General features: G+C 43.2%; 1 protein-coding gene across 6 annotated transcripts in view; it reads right to left on the bottom strand.

Moving 5' to 3' along the window:
• Nucleotides 1-20,378: 20,378 nt before the first annotated feature.
• The window catches only part of LOC114050514 (nucleotide-binding oligomerization domain-containing protein 1-like), a 51,231-nt gene continuing 47,039 nt past the window's right edge, over nucleotides 20,379-24,570 (bottom strand). For 4 of the 6 annotated variants that reach the window (XM_027872268.1, XM_027872266.1, XM_027872265.1 and 1 more), the window contains one exon: nucleotides 20,379-21,123. In XM_027872268.1, coding sequence (XP_027728069.1) covers nucleotides 21,054-21,123 — 70 coding nt within the window. In that variant the 3' untranslated portion in view covers nucleotides 20,379-21,053. Of the gene's footprint in view, nucleotides 21,124-23,421; nucleotides 24,379-24,570 lie in introns of those variants that run through there. The other 2 variants (XM_027872271.1, XM_027872269.1) reach the window with 2 other exon arrangements.

The following is a 24,570-nucleotide window of genomic DNA, read 5'->3' as shown; positions in this document are numbered from 1 at the left end:
ATGATTGGAAAGCTTAAGATTGTTGAGATTTTTGACGGTCTGCCAGTACACAATCATGAATATTTTTTGATATAGGTTTTATGTTTAATAACATTCCATTATGTAATGAAAATGTAATAAATCTTTTGAAGCACAATTTGCCATGAAAGGTCTATTGAGTTCTCTAGACTCCTTACTCATGAAGATTGGGTTAGCTCATTTTCCTTTTCATTGGAATGGTCTTTGTTTAATGATGAGGATTTCCAATTGAATTTGTTCAATGTAATCGAACTTTACATAGTGCACAGTGATCTGGGGGAGGAATCAGGAGTTCTGGGTTCTAGTTGCAGCTCTGTAGCTAAATCTGACTGCATGACCTTGAGCAGATCACCTCTTTTTGTTAATTGCACCTACGTGCCAGGCACTGAGCTAAGCACTTTACAAATATTGCCTGATTTGATCCTCACAATGACCCTGGAAAGTAGCCATTGTTATCATCCCCATTTTACAGTTGAGGAAACCAAGGCAAACAGGTTAAGTGACTTGTCCAGGGTCAACACAGCTTGTAAGCATAACTTCTGAAGACACAAAAACAGTGCCAGTGAAGAGGAAGATGTGGGGAGTTGTCAGAGACTGATGTGAAGCCAGTATGTATTAAAGAGGGAAGCAAGGGTAGATCATGGGAGCATGGGTGGCAGTTATTTAAGAATGAGAAAACAAGGACACAAATCAGGTTTTAAAAAAGTACATTGATGAAAAGAAGCTCAAAGAAGTAAGACCACTGTGTGCTGTTAAGTGATGGACAAATGAGAGAATTCTGGAATGAGGAGGTAACAGATGATAGGAAAGAGGCATGTAGCATTCAATCAAAGATGACCATTTGTCAAGGTTTGCTATAGAGGGGATTCTTGTTCCTATGTGGGTTGGACCAAGAGAGCCTCTGAGATCCCTTCCAGCTTCCAGAGTTCCTGTGATAATTCTAGTATGTGCTTTCATGAAAATGTAGCCATTGGAGGATTGGGATTCCTTTCCCCCCATACTGTGTTGGAACCACTAGGTAAAAGAAGATGGGAGAAAGTGATACAAATTCTAGGAAGGGTGTGGTAAGCCTGTAATTCAGGATATGCCAGAAGCAGGGACTGTGCCTAATGGGCAAAGCTTAGATCACCTACCATCATGCACACCAAGAATGTGGGAGCCCCAGTTGGAAAGGTGCTACTGAATTGAGATTTGGAATCGTAATGGATTATAGAATTTTAAATTGACACTCCAAACTTTTTTACTTTTGTTTCAAAAGTTTCAGAGAAATAAAGTTTTGCTTTCTACTTAAAATTTTTTCTTTGTCCTTTTTTTTCCGTTAGGTTTGATATCATACCAGTGCATTAATTTCTTTTCCCTGTCACTCATTCCATATTAGAAACTGGATAACTGTAGTTCATATGTCTGAATAAAAATGGGAACATTTTATAGAACACTAGAAGCTGACAATACTTGGCTTTGGATAGTGACAGTGATAGTGATAGTTTGTTAAAATTTTCTGAGATATTTCTTTAAAGTCATCGTGCTTCCCCATAAATTTCAAGTACTTGCCTTTGACAGGTCCCTCTCCCAGCTCTCTCTTCATCCCTGAATTGCCTGCAGGCCAGGTACTTTGCTTTCAGTACATTATTTAACTATGGTTAATCTGTAGTGAATGTGAGGTTATTGCCAGATTTGGTGAAAGAAACACACATTGTCTCATCTTCAGGTTTTATTAACCAAATCTCAGAAAATGAATTGGTTTTAAAACACTGACTCTTTAAAACAGGCCATTTCAAGTCCATCACACTCATTTGGTTGGTTGTCCTTCATTCTCAGAGAGGACAAAAATGATATCACTATGTTCGAGTCATACTCATTTACAGAAAAATGAATACCCATTTGAACTCATTATGGCATGGTATAAAGCAAAATGGCCGCATGAATTTCGTTTTTGTGTCTCAGTTATTGAGACGTAATAGACAGTCTGAACCAAAAAAGTAAAATATTTTGATCTTGGAATAATAACTCAAATATACACAGTTCCTTTGGTGAACATGATTAAAAATGGGCCCCGTAGGTTTCCTGTGTCCCTTTCAGTGCTTGAAGTTGTGATTCTGTGTGAGGCTTTTGGGGGTTATTGTGTGGGAGGTTGGAGGGGTGTCAGTGGCACCAAAGTATATTTAAATATATATAGCACGTTGTGGACCTTCCACACAAAGGCCATGAAGATCGAAATATATATAAGGTGTTTTGTAGCTCTGAAAGCACGATATCTTTATATATCACAATGAAGTTCTTTTGTATCAACAAGAACAATTTGGTGTAAAAGATAAAGGAGGAAGGGAATCGTGAGAGTTGCAAAGTTAGCCGGTAAACACTGAATTCCTTTTCTGTGCCAGATCAAAGAGGATGGCAGTTCGTGGCTCTAATAAGGTCACATGGGACAAGTCCACTATTAGAGGAAGTTCAACCTCGTACAAAGATATTTCAAGGGAAGTAGCTCTCACCTTCTGTGTGACCCTGAGCAAAGAGCTTGCTTTCTCTGGGCCTCATTTTCCTCTAAAACGAAGGGGTTAAATGAGTTCTAAGTCCCTCCCTACTCTAGGATTTAGGTTTCTTTTAAGAACTGCCTGCCTGCAGGAAGGAGGAGTAGGAAGGCAATCCTAGCTCTAAATACTGCCTGGGACTATTTGGAGGCGGGAATGAAGCGGCTGAAGAGGAGAATGACATAAGAGCAGAAGGATGGGGGTGGGGGGGATGTTTTCAATTTAGCTTCTACTTAGAGCAACATGACTACAATAGTGATAAAGCCTCAGAGCCGGCTGCTAGTGGCCCCTCTCCCTGATAACTCTGGATATACGTTGTATATAAAGCAGGAGCTGTGTCATTTCCATGTAGTGCTTAATAAGTGCTTGTTGATTGATGATAGCCCCAGGATGAAAGGCAAGGTTTGGATAAAACTTAGTCCTAGCCCTCAGCTTACAAGTTAGAAAGGGAACATGACACGCATTTAACAAGAGCCTAAGAGAAGTGTGCATGAAGTGAGAGGCGAGAGTGTCCAGAAGGCTACTGTCTTGGAGTTGGGCCTTGAGGGGGTCGGGATTCCACTGGAGCTGAAGAGGCAGAAGCCTGGGAGCAGGACAGCTCAGTGTACGTAGTGGGGCAGTAAGAAGTGCGAGACCTTGTTTTGGTGCCCGACGTATAACCCATATCGAGCCCGAGATGGAGAGGAGAAAAAGAGGAGTTCCTTTCTATGATGGTACATCCTTGTATCTATAAAGAATGACTTCCTGTGAACTGTTTCCCCTCATACCTTTGGCCTTCCCATGCTCCAAGATAATGAAGGCAAGTGGAGTTTCCTTTTTCTCCTCAAAAGGAAATGTTTTCCTGAAAGCAGAGGAATGAGGAGGGACGGACTTACACCTAGGGCTGGGAAGAAGAAAATGAACTTTGCCAAACTAATTAAAGCCTGGAAAAATGCTTTTCTCAGCTTTTGTTCCAATTTCTGTTTTGCAATGTAGCCAAGGACAGGTTTGAGGGGAGTATATAGAACCCAGTTCTGCCTTCTAAGTTATTCCAATTCTTTGTGAATCAGCAGGTTTTCATTTAGAGATCATGATGAGTTCTAGAAAAAAGTTGGAGGGACATTTCATAAAACTTTAGAATTAAAAAAAGACTTAGGAGATCATTTAATACAATTCCCCTGTTTTATTGATGAGGAAAAAACTGACATGAAGATGGCAAGTCCTTGGGGTCACAATGTAGGCTTTGGTTGCAAAGCTGTCACTCAATCACACCACACTGCTCCTCCACCTTGTGTGTAATATATATATGAAACCAACTAACCTCACCAGCAATGAAACTAAGAGATTGTATGAAGTGCCCATGGCTACTGGTGATATTAGTAGCAGACCAAGGGTTACAACTCCAGATTTCCACTCTAAAGCTAGCTATTTTTCACTCTGTTCCTTTGCTTAGCAATAGACAGCAATTGGCCAACCCAGCCAACGAGCTTTTAATTATTTGGGTTGCCTTAGGTAGAAGACAGGTAGCTTTTCTCCAAAGCACCTGAATTTGGGCACCCATAGACACCTGGATCATTTGCCGCCTAAGTTATGCTCAGTTGTACTTTCAAAAAAGATACCCGGGGATAGAGCACTAGTCTTGGAGTCGGGAGGACCTGAGTTCAAATGTGACCTCAGACATTTGACACTAGCTGTGTGACCCTGGGCAAGTCACTTAACTCCAATTGCCTCACCAAAAAAGCCCCCCCACTACCAAAAAAAGATACCTTCTAAAAAAAAATTATCAAGCATTTATTTTTCTTCCTATCTCCCCTCTCTTTCCCCTCAAAAGAAAAAGGAATACAAAACCATTGTACCAAATAAACATAATCAAGAAAAAGTAATTCCCCTATATCACATCCAAAAATGTATCTCTATATATTAGCCTCCTCTGTCATGAGATGGGTGGCATTCATCATTGCTCCTCTTGAATCATGATTGATTGACCATTTCATTGATCAGAATTCTTTCGGAATAGTTCATTTTTATATACAATATAAATTGTTCTCTGAATCAGTGCATACAAGTCTTCCAGGTTTCTCTGAAACTGCCTCTTCATTTCTTCCATCATGATATTATCCCATTACATTTGTGTACCATCATTGGTTCAGCCATTCCCCAAGCATGCCGCAAATCCCTAGTCTCCAGCTCTTGGTCTCTACAAAGAGTTGCTGTAAAGATTTTTGTGCACAGAGGACTTTTTGCTCTTTGATCTGTTTGGAGTATAGGCCTGGTGGTGGCATGGCTGGATCAGAGAGCATGCAGTTGAGTAATTCGAGAGCAGTAATTCCAAATTGCTTTCCAGAATTGTTTTACCAATTCATGGCTCCACAAGTCATATATCAATCTCCCCATTTGCCTGAAACCTCTCTAACATTTTTCACGTACCATTTTGGTCAACTTTGCAAATCTAAGGGGTGTTGCTTTAATTTGTATTTTTCTAATCAAGGATTTGGACCTATTTATGGCTATAAATAGCTTTGACTTTATGGCTATAAATAGTTTTTATTTTATGGCCATAAATAGCTTTGATTTTTTTATGACTATAGATAGCTTTGATATCTTCCCTTGAGAATTCCTTATTCATATCCTTTGAATACCTGTTGGGGAATGACTCAGTTTTATAAATTTGAATCAGTTACTTACATATCTTGGAAATGAGAACTTTATGAGAAAAATCTGCTTTGAAGATATTTTTTCCCAGTTAATGATTTACCCTCTAATCTTAGTTGCATTGCATTCTTTTGGGCAGCTCCATGGTGCAGTGTATAGAATGCTGGGCTCGGAGTCAGGAAGACCTGAATTCAAATCCAGCCTCAAATACTTAACTAGCTATGTGACCCTGGGTAAGTCACTTCACCTCTGTCTGACTCAGTTTCCTGGACTGTAGAACGAGGATAATAACACTACCTCTCTCCCATGGTTCTTGTGAGGAACATAATATACACAAAGTCCTTTGCAATCTCTTAAGTGCTATACAGCAATTGATATTATTATTAATTGTATGAAATCAAAATTGTCCATTTTATCTTCTGTGATCCTCTCCATCCTTTGGTCATATACTGTCTCCCTATTAAATGAGATAATATTTGCCAGGTGTTTAGCACGGTGCCTGGCATATAGTAGGCCCTACAAAAATGCAGTAATACTGCATAGAACCTATCATATTCATGAGATATTGCAAATTATTTTTTTAGTAGTGTTGCTGTTAACTGCCATCGCTCTGCCTTCAAAGAAGATCATTTTTTGTTGCCTGTGATGGTTTCTCAGGCTCTTGTTCTCCTCATCATGGTGATCAATTTAGACTTTCTATGGAAATGGTGTTAGTTTGTGACCATGTCTTTTTTGGTCCATTTCCCACTTGTCATCTTGTTCAAATAAGTCGTGTGGAGTTAAATTGTTATCTAGCCATACCTCCCTCACCTTGTTCATCTGAAGTTGATTTGTGTGAACCCAATTATAAGACGTTACATGTATACTCCCATTATATTTCATATCTTGTGATAATTGTAACCGTAGCATGAGGCAATTCTTTGCCCTAGCAAGTTCTATCTTGTATTATATATATATGCATATGCATATTATTGCCCCCCAATATTGCAAACCCTTTGAGGGCAGGGACTGGATCTTTTAAAAATCTTTATCTCTTCAGTAACTAGCCCAGTATGTCATCCATTTAGGGCGGGGGTGGGGAGTCAGAAAGAAGTCCCACAGGAACTTGACAAATATTTCTTTAATTCAGTTCTCAAAAACATTAAACCTGCAGTTTGGGTATTTTGCCATGAGATTCAGTTCTGCCTCATTGTTGTTGTCCCGACTATGGGTTAATTGATCACTAGACCCAAGATTGACATAGGGTACCATGCATACTCAAAGCCTTCTAGATTTATAACCGCAGATTTCTCACTTTTTTTTTTTTTAAGTTTTATGTAGAGAGGACAGTGGTGTGAACATAGTTCCAGGAATGTATGACTGAGATTAGCAGGTCCACCTGCTCTCTCCAGTCTGGCTAAGTCAATAGTCAATAACGGTCAATAAACATTAGTTAAAAGCCTAGTTGGTGCCAGGCACTGTGCTAAGTGCTGGAGATAGAAATGCAAAAATAGAAAGCTGGTCCCTGCCCTCCTGAAGAAGTGGGAAGCCAACAGCATGGTGGAGAAAACCCATCAGATGACATCAGCAACTCTGCTGAGAAGCCCCTAGCGGCAGCTTCAGAGGAAGACAGGTGTTCTAAATGGGCCACAGACGAGCCAAACGAGGGATGTCACTCACACTAGCGGCCTGGGGATCTGTGGCAAAGCAAGTAGAGAAACTATTTTTCCTGGCTATTTACCTTGCTTGTCTGCTTAACTGGATGAATCTGTTTTGAGTTAATGAATCCTCAGGTTTGGTTTAAAAAAAAAAAAAAGAATGGACTCATGTGAATGAATGTCTAGTAAATATGTCCTTGGAATCAGGGTGTAGCTTCCAGGAGTCTGACCTGTGGTACAGTAAAAGGTACTGAGGTACAATAAAAATAGCTCAAGTTACATTCGACCTCTCCTTTGCAAAAATATAGTGAATTTGTAGCATCATTTTTTTCTAATAAAGGTCTGGAAGGAAAGAGAATGTCCATTGCCTAGGAAATGACTGAACACGTTGTGGTTCTTGAATGGAATGGAATCGTATTGCACTATATGAAAGGATGAATAGGAGAATCCAGGGAAACTTGGGAAAACATGAGTCAGTACAGAGCAAAATATATAGAGAAAGGAAGAAAGAGGGGAGAGGGGGAGAGAGAGACAGAGAGAGAGAGACACAGACAGAGAGACAGAGACAGAGAGAGAAAGTTGTGTTAAATGTCACATTTCAGGAAGGACATTGCTAAAATGTCTGAGGTAACCAGGATAGTGGTGGGCTTAGAGATTACACCAAATGAGAAGTCAGACTTGGAAAAAGGACTTGGAATGTTCAGAGTGAATAAAAGAAGACTTCTGGGGATATAATAGCTGTCTTCACATATTCAAGTAACTTCTCATTCTGCTTGAGCCTAGAGAACAGAAGTAGGACGATGGGTAGAAATTGGAGTGAGGTTAATGATAACAGGCTACCATACTGATTACATTTTAAAATCTACAAAGTGCCTTATATAAATATAGACTTGGGCCAGCTAGGTGACGCAGCGGATAGAGCTCCAACCTTGGAGTCAGGAGGACCTGAGTTCAAATCCAGCCTCAGATACTTGACACTTACTAGCTGTGTGACCCTGGGCAAGTCACTTAGCCCCAGTTGCCTCACCAAAAAGCAAAAATAAATCAATAAATCAATAGAGACTTGATGAAAGGAATAAATTCCCCAAAGTGGAAGGATTTGCCTTGGGGGGAGGGGGCTTCCCCTCATTGTGGTCTTCAGGCAAAGGCTAGATGGTCACTTGTTAGGTATTTGGCACAGATCAAATGAGATCATATTTGTAGCATAGTACCTGGCACATAGTAGGTGTTTAATAAATTCTTACTCCCTTCCCCTCCCCCTAGTGGGTTTTTGTTCAGATTCCAATTGGAAGCTCACTTCCTACTCCAAGATTTTGTGAATATTTAGAGTAACTTGAAAAAATTCAGTACCTTTCCCCCTAGTCGTTAAGTTTTCCCTTTACCTACTCAACCTGAATTTCAGGTTATAGTAAGAAGTCTTTTCCCACAGGTTTGGACATAATGTTTTGTTTTTTTAATCTTTCAGCAATGGTTATGCCGCCCCCCCTTCACCACAGACATTTTCCCCACTCTGCATAGGCAGAGCCAAACTCACTGTTGGCCTGATCAATCTCATTGTATTTCTTATTCCTGATTTTTCCTCCTCCTCGTATAATTCGATCAGAAACACCCTTTGATTTTACCCTTTTAAGGGGTACAAAACATACCCCATGACTGAAATGTGTTCCTTTATCTGCTGTTCAGACCCTTCAAGGCCCAGACCAGCTGCCACCACCTCCATGAAGCCCTCGCCTATCCTATCTATTCCCCAAGTTCTCCGTGCTCTTTCTCTCATAAAGTTACTTTGTATTTATTTTTGTAAATTCACGTTTTTCATGTTATATCCCCTCACAGTGCTTCAGATAAGAACAATTCCTTTTTATCTTTGTATTCACAATACCTATGGCACAATGCATTAAATATTGTAGGAGATACAGGACCTGGAGTCAGGACGACATGAATTCAAATCCAGACTCAGATTCTTACCTGTGTGACCTGGGCCAAGTCAGTTAATCTCTGTCTGTCTCAGTTTCCTCATCTGGAGAACAGAGATAATAATATCTAGTTATCAGGACTGTTGTGAGGATAAAATCAGATTATTCATTAAAGTGCTTTGTAAAACATAAAGCCTTCGATATAAATGTTAGTAATTATCATTAGTCATTGTTGTTTTGTTGAAATGATTGGTTGGATTTTTAAGTTTGCCCCCTTTCATCACTTGTCGATCTAAGAGGATATGTATTTGAACTAATTTACCCAGTGAAGTCTCAGTTAGCTCTGGGTAAGCAGATATCTCCCAGTTATTCCTGAATAACTTCTGTCAGACGTGAAAGAGTGAGCAATGTTTTCAAAATGGAGTGATTGTTCAGTCAAACCTGACTTTTCATGACCCCATTTAAGGTTTTTGTTTTTTTGTTTTTGTTTTTGGCAAAGATCCTGGAGTGGTTTGCCATTTCCTTCTCCAGTTCATTTTACAGATAAGGAAACTGAGGCAAACAGGGTTAAGTGATTTACCTAGGGTCACACAGCTAATAAGTCTCTGAGGCCAGATTTGAACTCAGGAAGATGAGTCTTCCCAACTCCAGACCCAGCTCTCTCTCCACTTCACCAACCCCTCAAAAATGGAGTAATAAATTATTAATTCCTTTGAAATAGACAAGGGGGTGGGTGGGAGGGAGGGCCAGTGAGGGAGGATAAGACCCTTCTCAAAACTAAGACTCACTCATTCAAAAACATAGTCACTGGTGTTACCAAGCTTCATTTAAGTGAAAGTGATTTTGAGACAACTCTGCTTATTTTAAAATTACTTTGGTCAGATAATTTTAGCATTAAGGAAATTTAGGGGAGGGGTGATTTTTGGAGTATGGCCTGGCTAGAGTACTGCCCTAGTGGGAGACTTTGATTAGCCTGAGGCCCTGAAGAGGTGGGCAAAGAATGTTGAAAGGGAGGTGGGAGGTCGCTAATGAGAAGCTTCCCCATTTTGGAAGGTTTGCTTTGGACACTCCCATCTTTCTCCCCTCCCCTCCCACTTCCTCTTTCCTCCATTCCCCTCTAATCCTCTCCCCTCCCCCTAATTGCCAGGGTCCAGAGCACCCTCTTGGGCATTCCATCTTTTTGCTGAGGCCAGAGAGTAGTGCCTTCGGTAACAAACTGCCTCTGGCAAGAGGACCACACTCTTTACCCAGAACATGCCATTTGGAACCAAATGTAAGCAAGCACAGTTCTTTAGCATGGATTGCAACTGGATTCATTGCAGAAGAAAGATGGGGGCAGCTAGGTGGTGCAGTGGATAGAGCAATCGGCCCTGAAGTCAGGAGGACCTGAGTTCAAATTCAGCTTCAGACCAAACACTTGACACTTACTAGCTGTGTGACCCTGGGCAAGTCACTTAACCCCAATTGCTGGAGAAAAAAAGAAGAAGAAGAAAGATGGAAAGAACCCCAATTTGAATGTTAAATTGAAATGTTTTCATTAGAATTTTTCGCAAGTGTTTCTAAGGTCCTCAAGCTTTCAGAAATTATAGTGAAAAGAATAGTTTATTCCATCTAAAACCAGAACTATCTTCCACTGGACTGGAAAGATTCAGTGATAGGAGCTGAAAGTGACTGACACATCCGAGGAGAATACGTCCCGTGGTGTATTAGAAAGAGACTTTGGACTAAGGCAGAGGGTGTGAACCTTTCATGGACCTTTTTGTAAGCCTGTGAAAGCTTATGGAAGGAATCATAATTTTTAATGCACAAGTAGGATTACCAAAGAAACAATTCTACAGTCATCAAAAGACTGGTAAAAATAGCTAGCAATTATGTACTGCTTTAAGTTTTGCAAAGTGCTGTACCAAAAATCTTATCTTCCACCAATCCTGGGAGGTAAGTACTATTATTATTCCTACTTTACATATGAGGAAACTGAGGCAGGCAGATGTTAAGTGACTTGCCCAGGGTCACATAGGTAGTAAATATTGGAGTCTGGATTCAAACTCAGAGCATCAATCTATCTGCTGTGCCACTTACCTGCCTCCAAGTTCTTTGATGCCAGGTTGAGAATCAGAGGACTTCAATTAACTCGAATACCCAGGTAACCTAAAGGCCTCTGGGCCCCCGCCCATCCAACCCCCATTGCTGTGCCTTACCAGGGCCTTTCCATCTAGCCTGCAGCTGCACTTTCTTTTATGTGGTGACTCCTCCAAATTGCATGAAATCTCCTTGAAAGCAAAGGCGACCCTGCTTTTTCTATTTGTGCCCCAGTGTTCAGCACCCTGTGCTTGGCCTGTAGTAAGTGTTTAGAAATGCTCCTGTATTCATTTGTTGATTCTCGCTGGGCTCATTTTCCTCACCTGAAGGGGACTGAACTCTGAATCTCTAAGGTTCCACCCAGATTTGTGGTCTTGTGAATATGCTGTTGAGAAAGTCTAAACACAGCTGGCCACCTGCCAACATGGCAGTTGCTCCAGGAGGGTCAGGTTGGCTTACTGCTGGCTCCATAACCCTGCACTCCATGACATTACCAAGGCTCGCGGGATGGTAGGGGCAAAGTTCTCCGGCCTGCCTTGGGCCTCACCCCCTGGAGCCTGGCCTGGGGTGGCTAGATGACGAGAATTCCAAGTATGCTCTCAGACATTCCCTCTTGTGATCTGATTCTGCTGACATGGGTCTGGCCCAGATTTCTTCATTGCCCTTAACACTCCTCTCATGAATATCTGGGGTAGGAAGGAATCTGTAAGAATAACAGGAGGGAAAACCAGGTGGAGCAGTGGATAGAGCTCTTGCCTGGGAATTAGGAGGACCTGAGTTCAAATCTGGCCTCTGACACTTTACATTTCCTAGCTGTGTGACCCTGGGCAAGTCACTTAACCCCGACTGCCACACCAAAAAAAAAAAAAAAAAAAGAATAACAGAGGAGCAGAGAAATCCAGAAATGGCCTTAGCTCTACCATGTTGGCTTGAAATGACAGATAAGTTGCTCTACCATCTTGAAATAATGGAAATATATTTCAGCCCTCTACAATCTTAGAACCGCAGAGTCGGACGGGACCTTGGAAATTCTCTAGGTTGGACTGGAACCTGAACAAGAATCCCCTGTGATCCCTGATAAGGGTTGATCTGGCCTCTGCTTGGACTCCTGTGAGGGGAATCTCATTACTTCCTAACATAGGCCATTCCCATTTTTCATAATTATTAGTAATTAATAATAATAATAATAATAGTAGCTAGAACTTACATTGGTGCTTACTATGTGTCAGGCATTGTACTAAGCACTTCACAAATATTCTCATTTGATCCTCACAACAACCCCTGGAGGCAGGTGCTATTATTATCCCCATTTTGCAGTTGAGGAAACTGAGGCAAACCGATGTGAAGTAACTTGCCCAGGGTCTCATAGCTAGTAACTGTTCTGAGGCTAGATTTGAACTCAGGTCTTCTTGACTCCAGGTCCAGCATTCTAGCCACTACACCCCTTAGCAACTTCCATTTGGCCTAAATCTGTCCCTCCGCTACTCCTAGAACAAACAGAAGAAGTCTGTTTCTTTTTGTACACATCAGCTCTCAGAACCTTGAAGTCAGCTATTTCATACACCTGGTTATGACACTTAGGAAAATACAGACTCATGAGATGCCCTGGATGAACCCCTTCCAGGTTACAAGGACCCCCATTGCTTTCTACAAAACAGGTGGCCAATTTTAAAAACAGTTGAAATTCTTCTGTAGGCTTGCTACCAGTCTCCATCTTTTGAACACTGAAATGCAATGTGATTTCAGAAGATTCCTGGATATTGGGAGAGAAGACATTCCCTCTTCCCTCCTTTATTCCTAGTTATCATTAAGAAAGTACTAGGCAGTAAGGTCCTACTCAGTTTAAAAACCACTTAAGTTCTCAGTATATACAGAACGCCTTGCTGGGGACCGAACAAAGAGGCACCAGGTTCTGCCTTCTGGGAGATAAGAGCGGAGTGGAGAGAGACGTGACTTACTCAGAATACATACACAGTCAGGGCACCGAGAGACAAAAGCCCAATGCTTATTCCCTACTTGGTGGATCCGGAAAGGCTTGGAGCTGAGCTTTAAAGGATGAGTAGGTCGGCTGTGAGGCTTAATATTGCAAGGGACCAAATTCAACGGGTAAGTACACGTTGGAGGAAGGCATTCTAAACACAGAAAATGGTGTTAGCCAAGGGGATGTGGGAAGATGCAGGATGTGTTTGGAGAATGAGGAGCCCAATTGGAACAGAATTTATAAAGTACTTGGAGGAAAATGCTAGAAGAGAACAAATTAGCCTCGAGTGAACACTCAGACTACAGCAGCGCTAATAATGCCCCCCTCCCTGGGAATCAAGCATTGAAGACAAAGTCAGACCCTGATAGCAGTTGCAGTCAGATGGGGCTCCCCTGCCTTCCTCCCTCAGTCCCTTAGAGAGGCTTGTCTTGGGTTCTGATAGCAGCAGCCCACACCCGGTGAGGGTCTCTTCTGGTCAGGAGAGCAGTGATGCTCCCTCTCTACAAATGCTTTATTCCCCCAAAAGGCTAAGTGCCACAGCACGTTGGGAACTGGGGCAGGGATGTCACTCAGACAACTGTCAAAACAAAGTCTACATGACTTGGGGCTGCATGTCTCTGGATTCCTCCACCCTTTGCCGTTTTATAATCTTGTTTTTCACAAAGTTAATTTTCCACTGGGCTGCCTGCTGCCTTAGGGGTACTTCCTTATCCGGATTCTATGTAAACAGCAGGAACTTGGTGGGGGTCCTGGTACAGCTTGGCCAAATCTCAATTCTGAGAGATAGAAGTGGTAAGTAAAAATGGCACCAGACTCTGGAGTGCTCTGAGTGGTTTGGCAGGGGTATTTAGATTTGACTTGGAAGCCAGAAGGAAACTAGTGATGATTTCTAAGTAAAAGAGAGACGTGATCAGATCTTTGCATAAGGACAATTAGCTTGTCAGTTGTATAGTGAGTAAAGGGGAGAAGGGAGGAAAGACTGACTAGGTAGGACTTGGTAACTGATTAGATAGGAGACATATGGGAGAGGGTGATTTTGAAGATGGTATACCAAGGTTCCAAATACAAGAGACTGAGGGAATGAGTGGGTGGTGCCACTGACCCAAACAGTAAAGTCTGAAGGAAGAGGAGTTTGGGGAAGCAGGGGAAAGATGACCTCCCTTTGGGATATATTGTATTTCAGGCATGACTGGGACATCCAGATGGAGGTATTCTCTAACAGTTGGAGAGACGGGTCTTCTGGGGGTTGGGAAAGATGTTAGGTCTGGAGACAGAGAAATCATTTGCATAGAGATGATAGCTGAATGGGCTGTTGTGAATGAACTTGACCAGGAAGGGAGTGGAGACAGACAGAGAGAGACAGAGACAGAGACAAAGACAGAGACAGACAGACAGAGACAGAGACCGAGAGAGACAAAGACAGAGAGACAGAGAGCAGACAGAATACTGGGCAACGCCCACCCGAACAGTTTGGGAAGAGCATGGAGGAGCCAAAAATGAAGAAGATGGTGATTGTGTAGAAAAACAATGGGTCTCTGGGGCCAAGGGAAGAGAAAAGATGGAGGAGGCATGGTCAGCCTAAGGCCCTCCTAACTCTGGAAGACCTGAGTTCCTTAGCTATTTCATCTCATGAATGAGAAGCAACCCCTAAGAATATTGTATTTCACACAACTCAGCGCTGATTAAAAAGTTCTGAGCTTGAGCCCCTGGAACTCATGTATCACAGGCTCGTTGGATCATAGCACCAGAGCTGAAGGGGACCTTGGAGTCTAACCCCTTCATTTTACAGAGGAGAAACTGAGGCAGAGAGAGGAAGCAGCTTGTCTAAGTTCCCTTAGTTCGCGAGAAAATTGAGCTGTGAACCCTAGTCCTCCAATCTCCAGTCCAACATGCCGCCTCTTTTGGGGTGACCTCACCTGAGCCCCGTCACCTACCTACCCAGGTCGTAATTTATTTAAACCGGGCGAGGGTTGACAATTTGATCCTTTCCACATTTCCAGGGTGCGGGCTGCCTTTTCACAGTGGACACCTTCTGCCCTCTTGTGGTCAATTTTAGAAGCTCCATTGACAGCTTTGGATGCTAAGGTTTCTGCTGCAGGAAGCGTTGGTATGGGTGGGACAGAAGAAATGGAGTCTACCTAGGACAGAGCTCCTTAGCTTCCCGTGTCAAAGACGTGATTGCTAGCATAACCAATGGGCAGCCGGTGTGTTCCACTGGTATCCGGGTAACATCAAGAGAAAGCAAAGAAGGCACGTTGGGTGCCTCTTTCCCCCAACCCTGGTAAATTTATGGGAGAATATGGACAAGAGTTACACAGGATAGGCAGGCACGGATGGGTTGCAATCTGCATGGAATGTCTACACTGTAGAAATGACAGATCCATTAGAGTATAATTGAAAAATATTCAGTCATAGCATGGCCTAAAGAGCAGAAATTCAATCAGAATAAAGGAACATTTTTAGGGGACATATGATCTAATACTCCAACAGAGTATCAAAGAAAATTAGATTTAGAGTCAAGAAATATGACTTGTAACACTAGCCTTGGCCCTCAGCTTTCTCATTTGTAAGAGGAGGACCTTGTTCTAAATTACACATTCCCTCCCACCTCTAAGACTCTTTGACTTATATTGTTTCTGAATATTACTTTTTGTGGAATCTGTGGTTTAGAACCGCAATTCTAGGTTTGAGCAGATCATGTTCACTTTGGGGGCTTCTCAGCTGCTGTCTCTCTGGCTTACGCTCCACCCCAGGATCTTCCTTGGAAACACCAGAATTTGGTTTGTTTCTAGGTTTCACAACAAAAAGAAAGAGGACTTGGATTCCCTTGTAAGTACTCAGGCTAATGTAACAACGGAGGGCAGACTTTATTTAATAGAACCCCCCCCCCCCCCAACACATACACACACACACACACACACACACATACACACAATGTCTTTTTTGTTCTTGTTGTTTTCTTTTCTTACTTAAATTTATTTATTTGTAGTTTTCAGCATTCACTTCCGTAAGATTTTGAGTTTTAAATTTTCTCCCCCTCCCATTTCTTCCCCCCTACCCCAAGACAGCATACAATGTGATATAGGCTCCACATATACATTCATATTAAGCACATTTTCCCCATTAGTCATGATGTAAAGAACAATTAGAACTAATGGGAGGAACCACGGGAATGAGACAATAAAACAAAACACCAAAGGAAAAGGAGAGCCAATAGCATGCTTCCCTCTGCATTCAGACTCTGGAGTTCTTTCTCTGGGTATGAATAGCAATTTCTATCACGAATCTTTTGGAGTTGTCTTAGATCCTTGTATTGTTGAGAAAAGCCAAGTCTATTAAAGTCAGTCATCCCATAGTGTGGCTGTTACTGTGTGTATGTTCTCTTGGTTCTGCTCATTTCACTCTGCATCAGTTCATGTAAGTCCAAGTTTTTTTGAATTCTGCCTGCTTATCATTTCTGATAGCACAATAGCATTCCATTACGTTCACATACCACAACTTGTTCAGCCATTCCCCAATTCATAGGCATCCCCTCAAATTTCTAATTCTTGTCACCACAAAAAGAGCCACTATAAATATTTTTGTACACGTAGATCCTTTCCTCATTTGTATGATCTCTTTGGGATACAGCCCTAGAAGTGCTATTGCTGGGTCAAAGGGTATGCACATTTTTATAGCCCTTTGGGCAGTTCAAATTGCTCTCCAAAATGGTTGGATCAGTTCACAACTCCACCAACAATGCATTAGTGTTCCAATTTTCCCACATCTTCTCCAACATTTATCATTTTCCTGTTTTGTCATGTTAGCCAATCTGATAGATGTGATGTGGTACCTCAGAGTCATTTTGGTTTGCATTTCTCTAATCAATAATGATTTCAAGCATTTTTTCATATGACTATAGATAGCTTTAATTTATTCCTCTGAAAACTTCCTGTTCATATCCTTTGACCATTTCCCAATTGGGGAATAACTTGTATTCTTACAAATTTGACTTAGTTCTCTATATATTTAAGAAATGAGGCCTTTATCAGAGACACAGGTTGTAAAACTTCTTTCCCAGTTTTCTGCCTCCCTCCTAATCTTGGATGCATTGGCTTTATTTGTGCAAAAACTTTTCAATTTAATGTAATCACAATTGTTCATTTTGCATTTCATAATGTTTTCTATCTCTTGTTTGGTCATAAATTTTCCTTTCTCCATAGATCTGAAAGGTAAACTACTCCTTGATCTTCTAGTTTGCTTATAGTATCAGTCTTTATATCTAAATCGTGTATACATTTTGACTTTATCTTAGTATAAGGTATAAACGATGTTGGTCTATGCCTAGTTTCTGCCATACATTTTTCCGGTTTTCTCAGCAGTTTTTGCTAAATAGTTATTTCTTATCCCAGAAGCTGGAATCTTTGGATTTATCAAATAATAGATTAGTATAGTCATTGACTGTTATGTCTTGCATACCTAACCTATTCCACTGATCCACCACTCTGTTTCTTAGCCAGTACCAAATAGTTTTGATGATTGCTGCTTTATAACACAATTTAAGATCTGGAATGGCTAGGCCACCTTCCCCTGCATTTCTTTTCATTAGTTCCTTTAATATTCTGGATGTTTTGTTCTTCAAGATGAATTTTGTTATTGTTTTTTCTAGCTCCATAAAATAATTTTTTGGCAGTTTGATAGTAAGCAATGTAATAATGTAGGGCAGGTTTATTTAATAGAAACCCCATTCCCCCCCTCCCCACACACACACAATGTTTTGCCCTTGAGCTCAGAAACAGTCCACAAAACTCTGCAGCTAAGAAATCTCTCTAGTTCTCCAGACTGCCCTGGTTTGAGACGAGGTTTGCTCTTCCAAATTGTGTCCCTGTGCCTTACAGCTGGTTTGCCTTCCGTTCCCACTTGGGCCAGGGACTTTGTGGTTGCTGGAGTACCTGTGAAATCTTCCTCCAGGGAGCTGAGATCTCTCGTGTCTGACTCACACCTCTCAGCCCTGGTTTACTCTCCATCTGGCATTCTCCACCCTCCTTTTTAAAGGGCAAACCCAAGGGTGTAGCTCAAGTCGTCAAGCAGTGAATCATCTTCAGCTGTGATATCAGCATTACTGCCGGGACCAGGTAAGTAATTCATACCTTATCAGGGAGTTGACCTTGTCAAGTAACTTCATGCTTGGTTTTTCTTTTTAAAGATGAAATTTTATTTGTAGGCTTTGTTTTTGTATCACCTACATTTCTCAGTGTGTCCTTTCTCTCCCCCTTTCCAATTTTTTCAGGTCTCTTTTTTTAGCTAAACTTTCCCAGTTCACATTTGGTGTTCAGTCATTTTTCAGCTGTATGTAACTCTTCATGACACCATTTGGGGTTGTCTTGGAAAAGATACTAAAGTAGTTTGCCATTTGTTTCTCCAGCTCATTTAACAGATGAGGAAACTGAGGCAAACAGGGTTAAGTGACTTGCCCAGGGTCACACTGCTAGTACGCATCTTCCAGTGGATTTGAGCTCAGGAAGATGAGGCTTCCCTATTCTCAGTGGTCTGCCCCCTGCGCCACCTAGCGGCCTATTCTCAGATGGCATGATCTAAAATCCCCTCCCAGTAATTATCCTACACGGTTTGTCAATGCCTTCCCTAAAACGTGGTCACACTAATATCCTCTTGGTAGGGCTAAGAATTCATCCCATTATTTTGGAAAGCAATTTTATTTGGCCCAATATTACAGGCTGTCACACACACACACACACACACACACACACACACACACACACACTTCAGCTCCTTTTCATGAATTATCTTCTATTAGAATGTAAGCTCCCTGAGGACAGGAACTGTCTACTTTTTTGCTTGTATTTGTATCTTCAGAGCTTAGCACAGTGCCTGGCTCATAGCAAGCACTCAGTTTGTTGCCTGCCTGCCTTTCAATTAACAAGCATTGGTTAAATCCTGAACATTTTTCTTCTTTTTTGCTCAATTTGTTTTTCAGAACTAAGAACTTGTAATTTTCTGTCATTGACCCAGTCTCGTCCTCTTGGCCTACTTAGGGGCTATTAGCCTCCCATGGTGGGTTACGAGGCCATGTGGAAAAGGACCTTTGGATACTAGCTTTCTGGGCTTTCTTCCAAGGGGGACAAGAGTCTGATTGCTTCTCTCTGGAGGCTGAACAGTAAGTGAGTTAAAGGTGGGACTTCCACGGGACCCATCACTGCAAAGGTGGTGAAAGATTGCTGACCAGCTGCCTTGGCAGGATGCTAGCCTGGCCACTGATTTCCCCACACTCCAGGGCAGGATGATCCGAGCTGTCCTCTGTTGGGCTGCAAAGAGACGAGTTTGTATTGCCGTGGTCAGTGACCAGACCAAGCAGAGAGTGGACTGTCCTACAGGGGCAGAGAAGGATCTACTGGCCAGTGGTATTCATCCCTCCGTGGTATAACCCAGGGCTCAGTTCAGCCCCACCCCCTTGACTCTTCCAGAAAACCTTTGATACACAGTGTTGGGTCACAGGCGTAGGAGGGAGGCAGAATGGAAGGTCTCATCCCCGATGCGGGTCAGTCCCTTCTCTGCAATTTACCTTCTTAGGCACAGAGGGGGTTTTCCAGGTTATGTTGGAGCTCAGAAACCATTTCCCTCTTTCTGGCCTCCGCTAACACAGCTCTGCCCACATACTCCCTCTTCCCTCCAGTTAGAGCAAGATGGGCAGAGCGGTACTAGAAGAGACCAGAGAGCAGTGAGGGTCCGCCTGGCATCCTTACCCCACTGGGATAAGAGCTAGGTGGCTGATCTGGATGCACAAGCATGTCAGAGGGGAGGGAACTGACGACTTGTGACACCTTCCTTGTCACTCCCTGTGGGACCACAGAGTTGTGAGCATTCTAACAGTTTCTGGGACCCGGATTCACAGTGGGATCAGTCTCTTCATCTGTGGAGTGGGCATATGATACTCCTTATCTGTGGCATTGAGGAAGGAAAGAATAAAGACAGTTTGATAAAACACTTCCTATTTATTGAGCACATTTTACCCCAAAGCCTGAGATGTAATTACCCAGTGCTGCCCCCAGAGAGACAACGACAACCTGGAGAGCATTAGACCTTGGGTGCTGGGTGTTTGATGTCTCTGGGCCTTGGGCTCCTCATAGGTATACTGAGGGGGCTAGGTGACCTCTGGAGGCAAAGAGATGGCGCCACAGCGCACAGAGCACCGGTCCAGGAGTCGGGAAGACCCGAGTTCAAACCCAGCCTCAGACACTTCCCAGCTGTGTGACCCTGGGCAAGTCATTTCACTTCCATCTGCCTCGATCTTCTCATCTACAAAATGGGGATAATAATAGCACCTACCTCGCAGGGCTGTGATGAAAATCAAATGGAATAATATTTGTAAAAAGTGTTTAGCACAGGGTCTGGCTCACGCAGAGTAAGGACCACATAAATGCTTATTCCTTCCCCGCCAGGGTCCCTTCCAGCTCTAAATCTGTGATCAAAGGCCAGTGTGGTGCTCAGCTCCTCAATGCCAGCTGCAATTCATTTCCACAACAAGAATAATATTTTAAAAAGCATTTATATATGACTTTCAGGTTTCCAAAGCACTTTATATCTAGTACCTCACAACAACCCTGCGACGTAGGTTCTATCATTATTCTCATTTTACAGATGAGGAAATGGAGGCCCAGAGAGGTTAAGAGGCTTGCCAAGTTTCATTCAGCCAGTATCTGAGGCAGGATTTGAATTCAGGTCTTCCTGTCTCCAAGTCCAGCGCCCATCTACTGCACCCCATGGCGGCCTTCAGGGTTCAGGAGAGGCTCAGGCACTCGTGTGAATCAAGCTTGGCCAGCTCTGCTGCAAACTCGTCTTCCTTCTGTCACATAGAAAAATAGATTCTTTCATTCACTCATCATTGACAAAGGGCTTACCATGTGCACAGCACCGTTAATGGATATGTACAAAAAATCCTGGCTGTATACAAGAGCCTTTGGTGGCATATGCACAACTCAACAAAAAGTCCCTTAAATGGATTTTTCTGCTGCAATAAAATGCTAGCCAGTTTTCCCCATCATTTATAGGGAAAAGCAAAAAGTGTTACTTCAGGCAGCACTGTCCGCCTGGTGCCCATGGGCCACCATCTTCCTGCAGTCCTTGACGGCGGACTCCGCCCTGACAGCTGGCCCAGGGCTGCTGTCCCACGCGGGCGAGGCTGCATCACTGATTCCTGTGGCACAGTTCTTTCTGGCTGACACTGGTGACCCGGACCGCCGTGGGGCAGTGCTGATGGAGACCCAGGTCCTCAAAAATGGAACCGCTTCTCGCCCTGAAAAACTCTGGCCTCTTCAGGCTTGATGGGGTTCCCACTCAAGCTGGTGGCAAAGAAGAAAGTGAAGGAAGTGTTAACTGGGGCACACGGTGTTGGGGGAGGGGAGCGATTCTGGTGATTCTGTTTTTCAAGGTTTGTGGAGGAACCTGAGTGGACGGGACGCCCACGAGGTGTCTTACACCGGACAACCCAACACCCTTTAAATAAAGGAGTGCGGTTCACTCGCAGTGACCCAGGGCATCCTCAGCTCTTTTGTTCTCAGCTTTGTTACCAGCACAGCCCTTCCACAGCCTGGACAAACCTACCCAGCTGCTGCAAGCAGGGGACTCTGCTGCTGTTTTCCACAGAAGGGACCACTGAGGCCATTTGGTCCAACCCATACCTGAGCAACAGTTCCCTCTCAGCTGTTCAGTCATCTCAGTTGTATCTGACTCTTTGTGACCCCATTTGAGATTTTCTTGGCAAAGACCGTGGAGTGGTTTGCTGTGTCCATCTCCGCTCATTTTACAGATTAGGAAACTGAGGCAAATGGAATTGTGTGACTTGCCCAGGTTACACAGCTAGCGAATGTCTGAGGCTGGATTTGAACCCAAGTCTTCCTGACTCCAGGGCCAGCACTCAATGCGCTATGGTGCTGCTGAGCTGCCCCAATAGATCCCTCTCAAAGATTAATCTTAAGTGCTCACCCAGACTCCAACTGAAGACTTAAGCCTCAGTTCACTCAATCCACTTTTCCTAGCTTTCTTAGGAAACTCTTCCTTCTGACAAATCCAAATCTACCCCCTGGAAATGTCTATTCGTTGACCTTCTCCTCCTTTCCTGACACTGATGAAGACCAGCCTCCTCTTCTTAACCTGAGGTACATGGACCTCGGGTGTCTAGGGATAGATTTCAAGGGGTCCATGAATTTGGAGGGAGACGAGGAATGACATTTTAAATTTCACCAATCTCCAACTGAAATTTAACATGTCCTTCAATTCTGAATGTGGGCAGCAAACCTGATTCTGAGAAAAAGTCCGCAGGTTTCACCTACCTGCCAATATGGAGGAGGGAAGAGTATCGAGGGTCCAAGACCCAACAAAGGTTAAGAAGCCCTGCTTCATACCTATCAGATTGGCCAACATGATCAAACAGGAAAATGACAAATGTTGGAGAAGATGTGGGAAAACTGGAACTCTAATACATTGTTGATGGAGTTGTGAAATGATCCAACCATTTTGGAGAGCAATTTGGAACTCTGCCCAAAGAGCTATAAAAACGTGCATACCCTTTGACCTAGCAATACCACTTCTAGGGCTGTATCCCAAAGAGATCATACAAATGGGAAAAGGACCCACATGTACAAAAATATTTATAGCAGCTCTTTCTGTGGTGGCCAAGAATTGGAAATTGAGGGGATGCCCATCAATTGGGGAATGACTGAACAAGTTGTGGTATTGTGGTACATGAATGTAATGGAATACTATTGAGCTATAAGAAATGATGAGCAAGCGGGCATCAGCAAAACCTGGAAAGGCTTGTATGGTCTGATGCTGAGAGAAGTGAGCAGAACCAGGAGAACATTGTACACTGTAACAGCTATGTTGTGCGATGACTAACTTTGATGGATTTAGCTCCTCTCAGCGATGCAAGGATCTAAGACATCTCCAAAAGTCTCACGATGGAAAGTGCTATCCACGTCCAGGAAAAGAACCATGGAGTTTGAATGCAGATTGAAGCAGACTATTTGCTTCTTTCTCTTCCGTTGAGTTTTGTTTCCTCTTTCTGGTGGTTCCTCCGATTGGTTCTAATTCTTACTTACAACATCACTAATGTGAAAATACATTTAATAGGAATGTAAATGTATAGCCTATATCAGATTGCACGCTGTCTTGGGGCGAAAAGAGGGGAGCAAGGGGGAGAAAAATTTAAAACTCAAAAGCTTATGGAAGTGATTGTTGATAAATCAAAATAAATTAATTTTTAAAAAAGCCCTGCTTTAAGCCTAAGCAGAATGAGTCCAAGCCCTATTCCATCAATATTTCAAGACAGTAACTACCATCCCATCTCCAGGTTAAATATTCCTGGTTCCTTCTGTTACATGACATTCAAAGCTTTTCTCCATCTGGCCCTTTCTTTCCACACATCACTCCTGCTCTCATACTCTCTAGGCATCCTGGCCTATTTACTGTTCCTCATATGTGGTGTTTCCCATCTCTGGGCCTTTGTACGGGCAGTTCCTCATGCCTAGAATGCTGTTTCTTAACCTCTGCTGTGTTCAATCCTGAGCTTCCTTTACTTTTTTTTATGGCTAGGCAATGGGGTTAAGTGACTTGCCCAGGGTCACACAGCTAGTAAGTGTTATGTGTCTGAGGCCGGATTTGAACTCAGGTCCTCCTGAATCCAGGGCCAGTGCTCTATCCACTACGTCATCTAGCTGGCCCTCGAGCTGCCTTGTAAAGGCAGCTCAAGGGTCACCTCCGACAGGTCTTTCCCAGTTACCTCAGCCTTCTCATCCAAAGCTCCCTTCCATTTACTCTGCATTTATCTCCCATATAATCATTTGTATGTCTGTGTCTCCCCCATCAGAATGGACGCTCCTTGAGGGCAGGAACTGTTTTTGCAGCTAATTTGCATCACTAGTATTTGCAAAGTATGCAGCACATGCTAAGTGCACAGTAGATGCTAAGTGATGGGTTGGCCTATTGGCCTCGGGCTCTCCCTCACGGCTGCTTTGACGTCCTTCCTAAAGTGCGGCTCCCAGAGTTGAGCCCCACACCCCAATGTGGCCTATATGGGGCAGGTCTGACACAGACCCAGGCCTCTAGACTCTACAGTGAGCAAAGAAGGGCCTGCCTTCTGGCTGACCATCCGCCCAGCAAAAGAGGGAATAGGGAGTTACACTGAAACTAGGAAATAAAGGTGTGAGATTTTTTTCCCTTTAGAACAAACAAAAACTCTGTTAACTTAAAACCACCCAGTGTTCAGACAGAAGGGGTGGGCGCCGCCTTGCAGCTGCTAATACCACAAGGTCCTTGATGGGTCTTCCTGGGGTAGCCCCTGTTTTCTGGAAGCCGCAGCCAGGATTATCTTTGTGTTGCCTACCTGGAGTCTGCCTCTCTGGCCACTGACCAAGCAGTCAGCAATCTGGCCCTCTGGCCCTCCTGGAGACAGACCTCTCTGCATCCCCCCAAAAGCAGGGCGTGAGAACAGGAACTCCGCCAGCCAAGCCCAGACTTTCTGCATTACTGAGAGCTCTTCTGCTCTGCCCAGTTCTCAGGAGGAGTCCCTCCTGCGTCCTGAAGGGCAGCGCCATGTCCTGGTTGTGGGGGGCAGAAGAAAAGCCTGGGAGGTTAACAGATGTGGCAAGAACCATCTGTGCACACGAGGAAGCTAAACCAGCCCCTCTGCTGCTTAAGCTGACCCTTCCCTACTGCTGAGCAGCCTAGCTCTTTGGGAATCATGTTTTCAGTTTATCTATCCTGTTTCCAATGTTTCCATTGTTTCCAAT

The sequence above is a fragment of the Vombatus ursinus genome, unplaced genomic scaffold (assembly GCF_900497805.2).
Source record: "Vombatus ursinus unplaced genomic scaffold, bare-nosed wombat genome assembly UNPS02014799.1, whole genome shotgun sequence".
In the NCBI taxonomy this organism is placed as follows: Eukaryota; Metazoa; Chordata; class Mammalia; order Diprotodontia; family Vombatidae; genus Vombatus; species Vombatus ursinus.
Note: the sequence above shows the minus strand (reverse complement) of the source record. Positions and strands in the feature narration are given on the sequence as shown.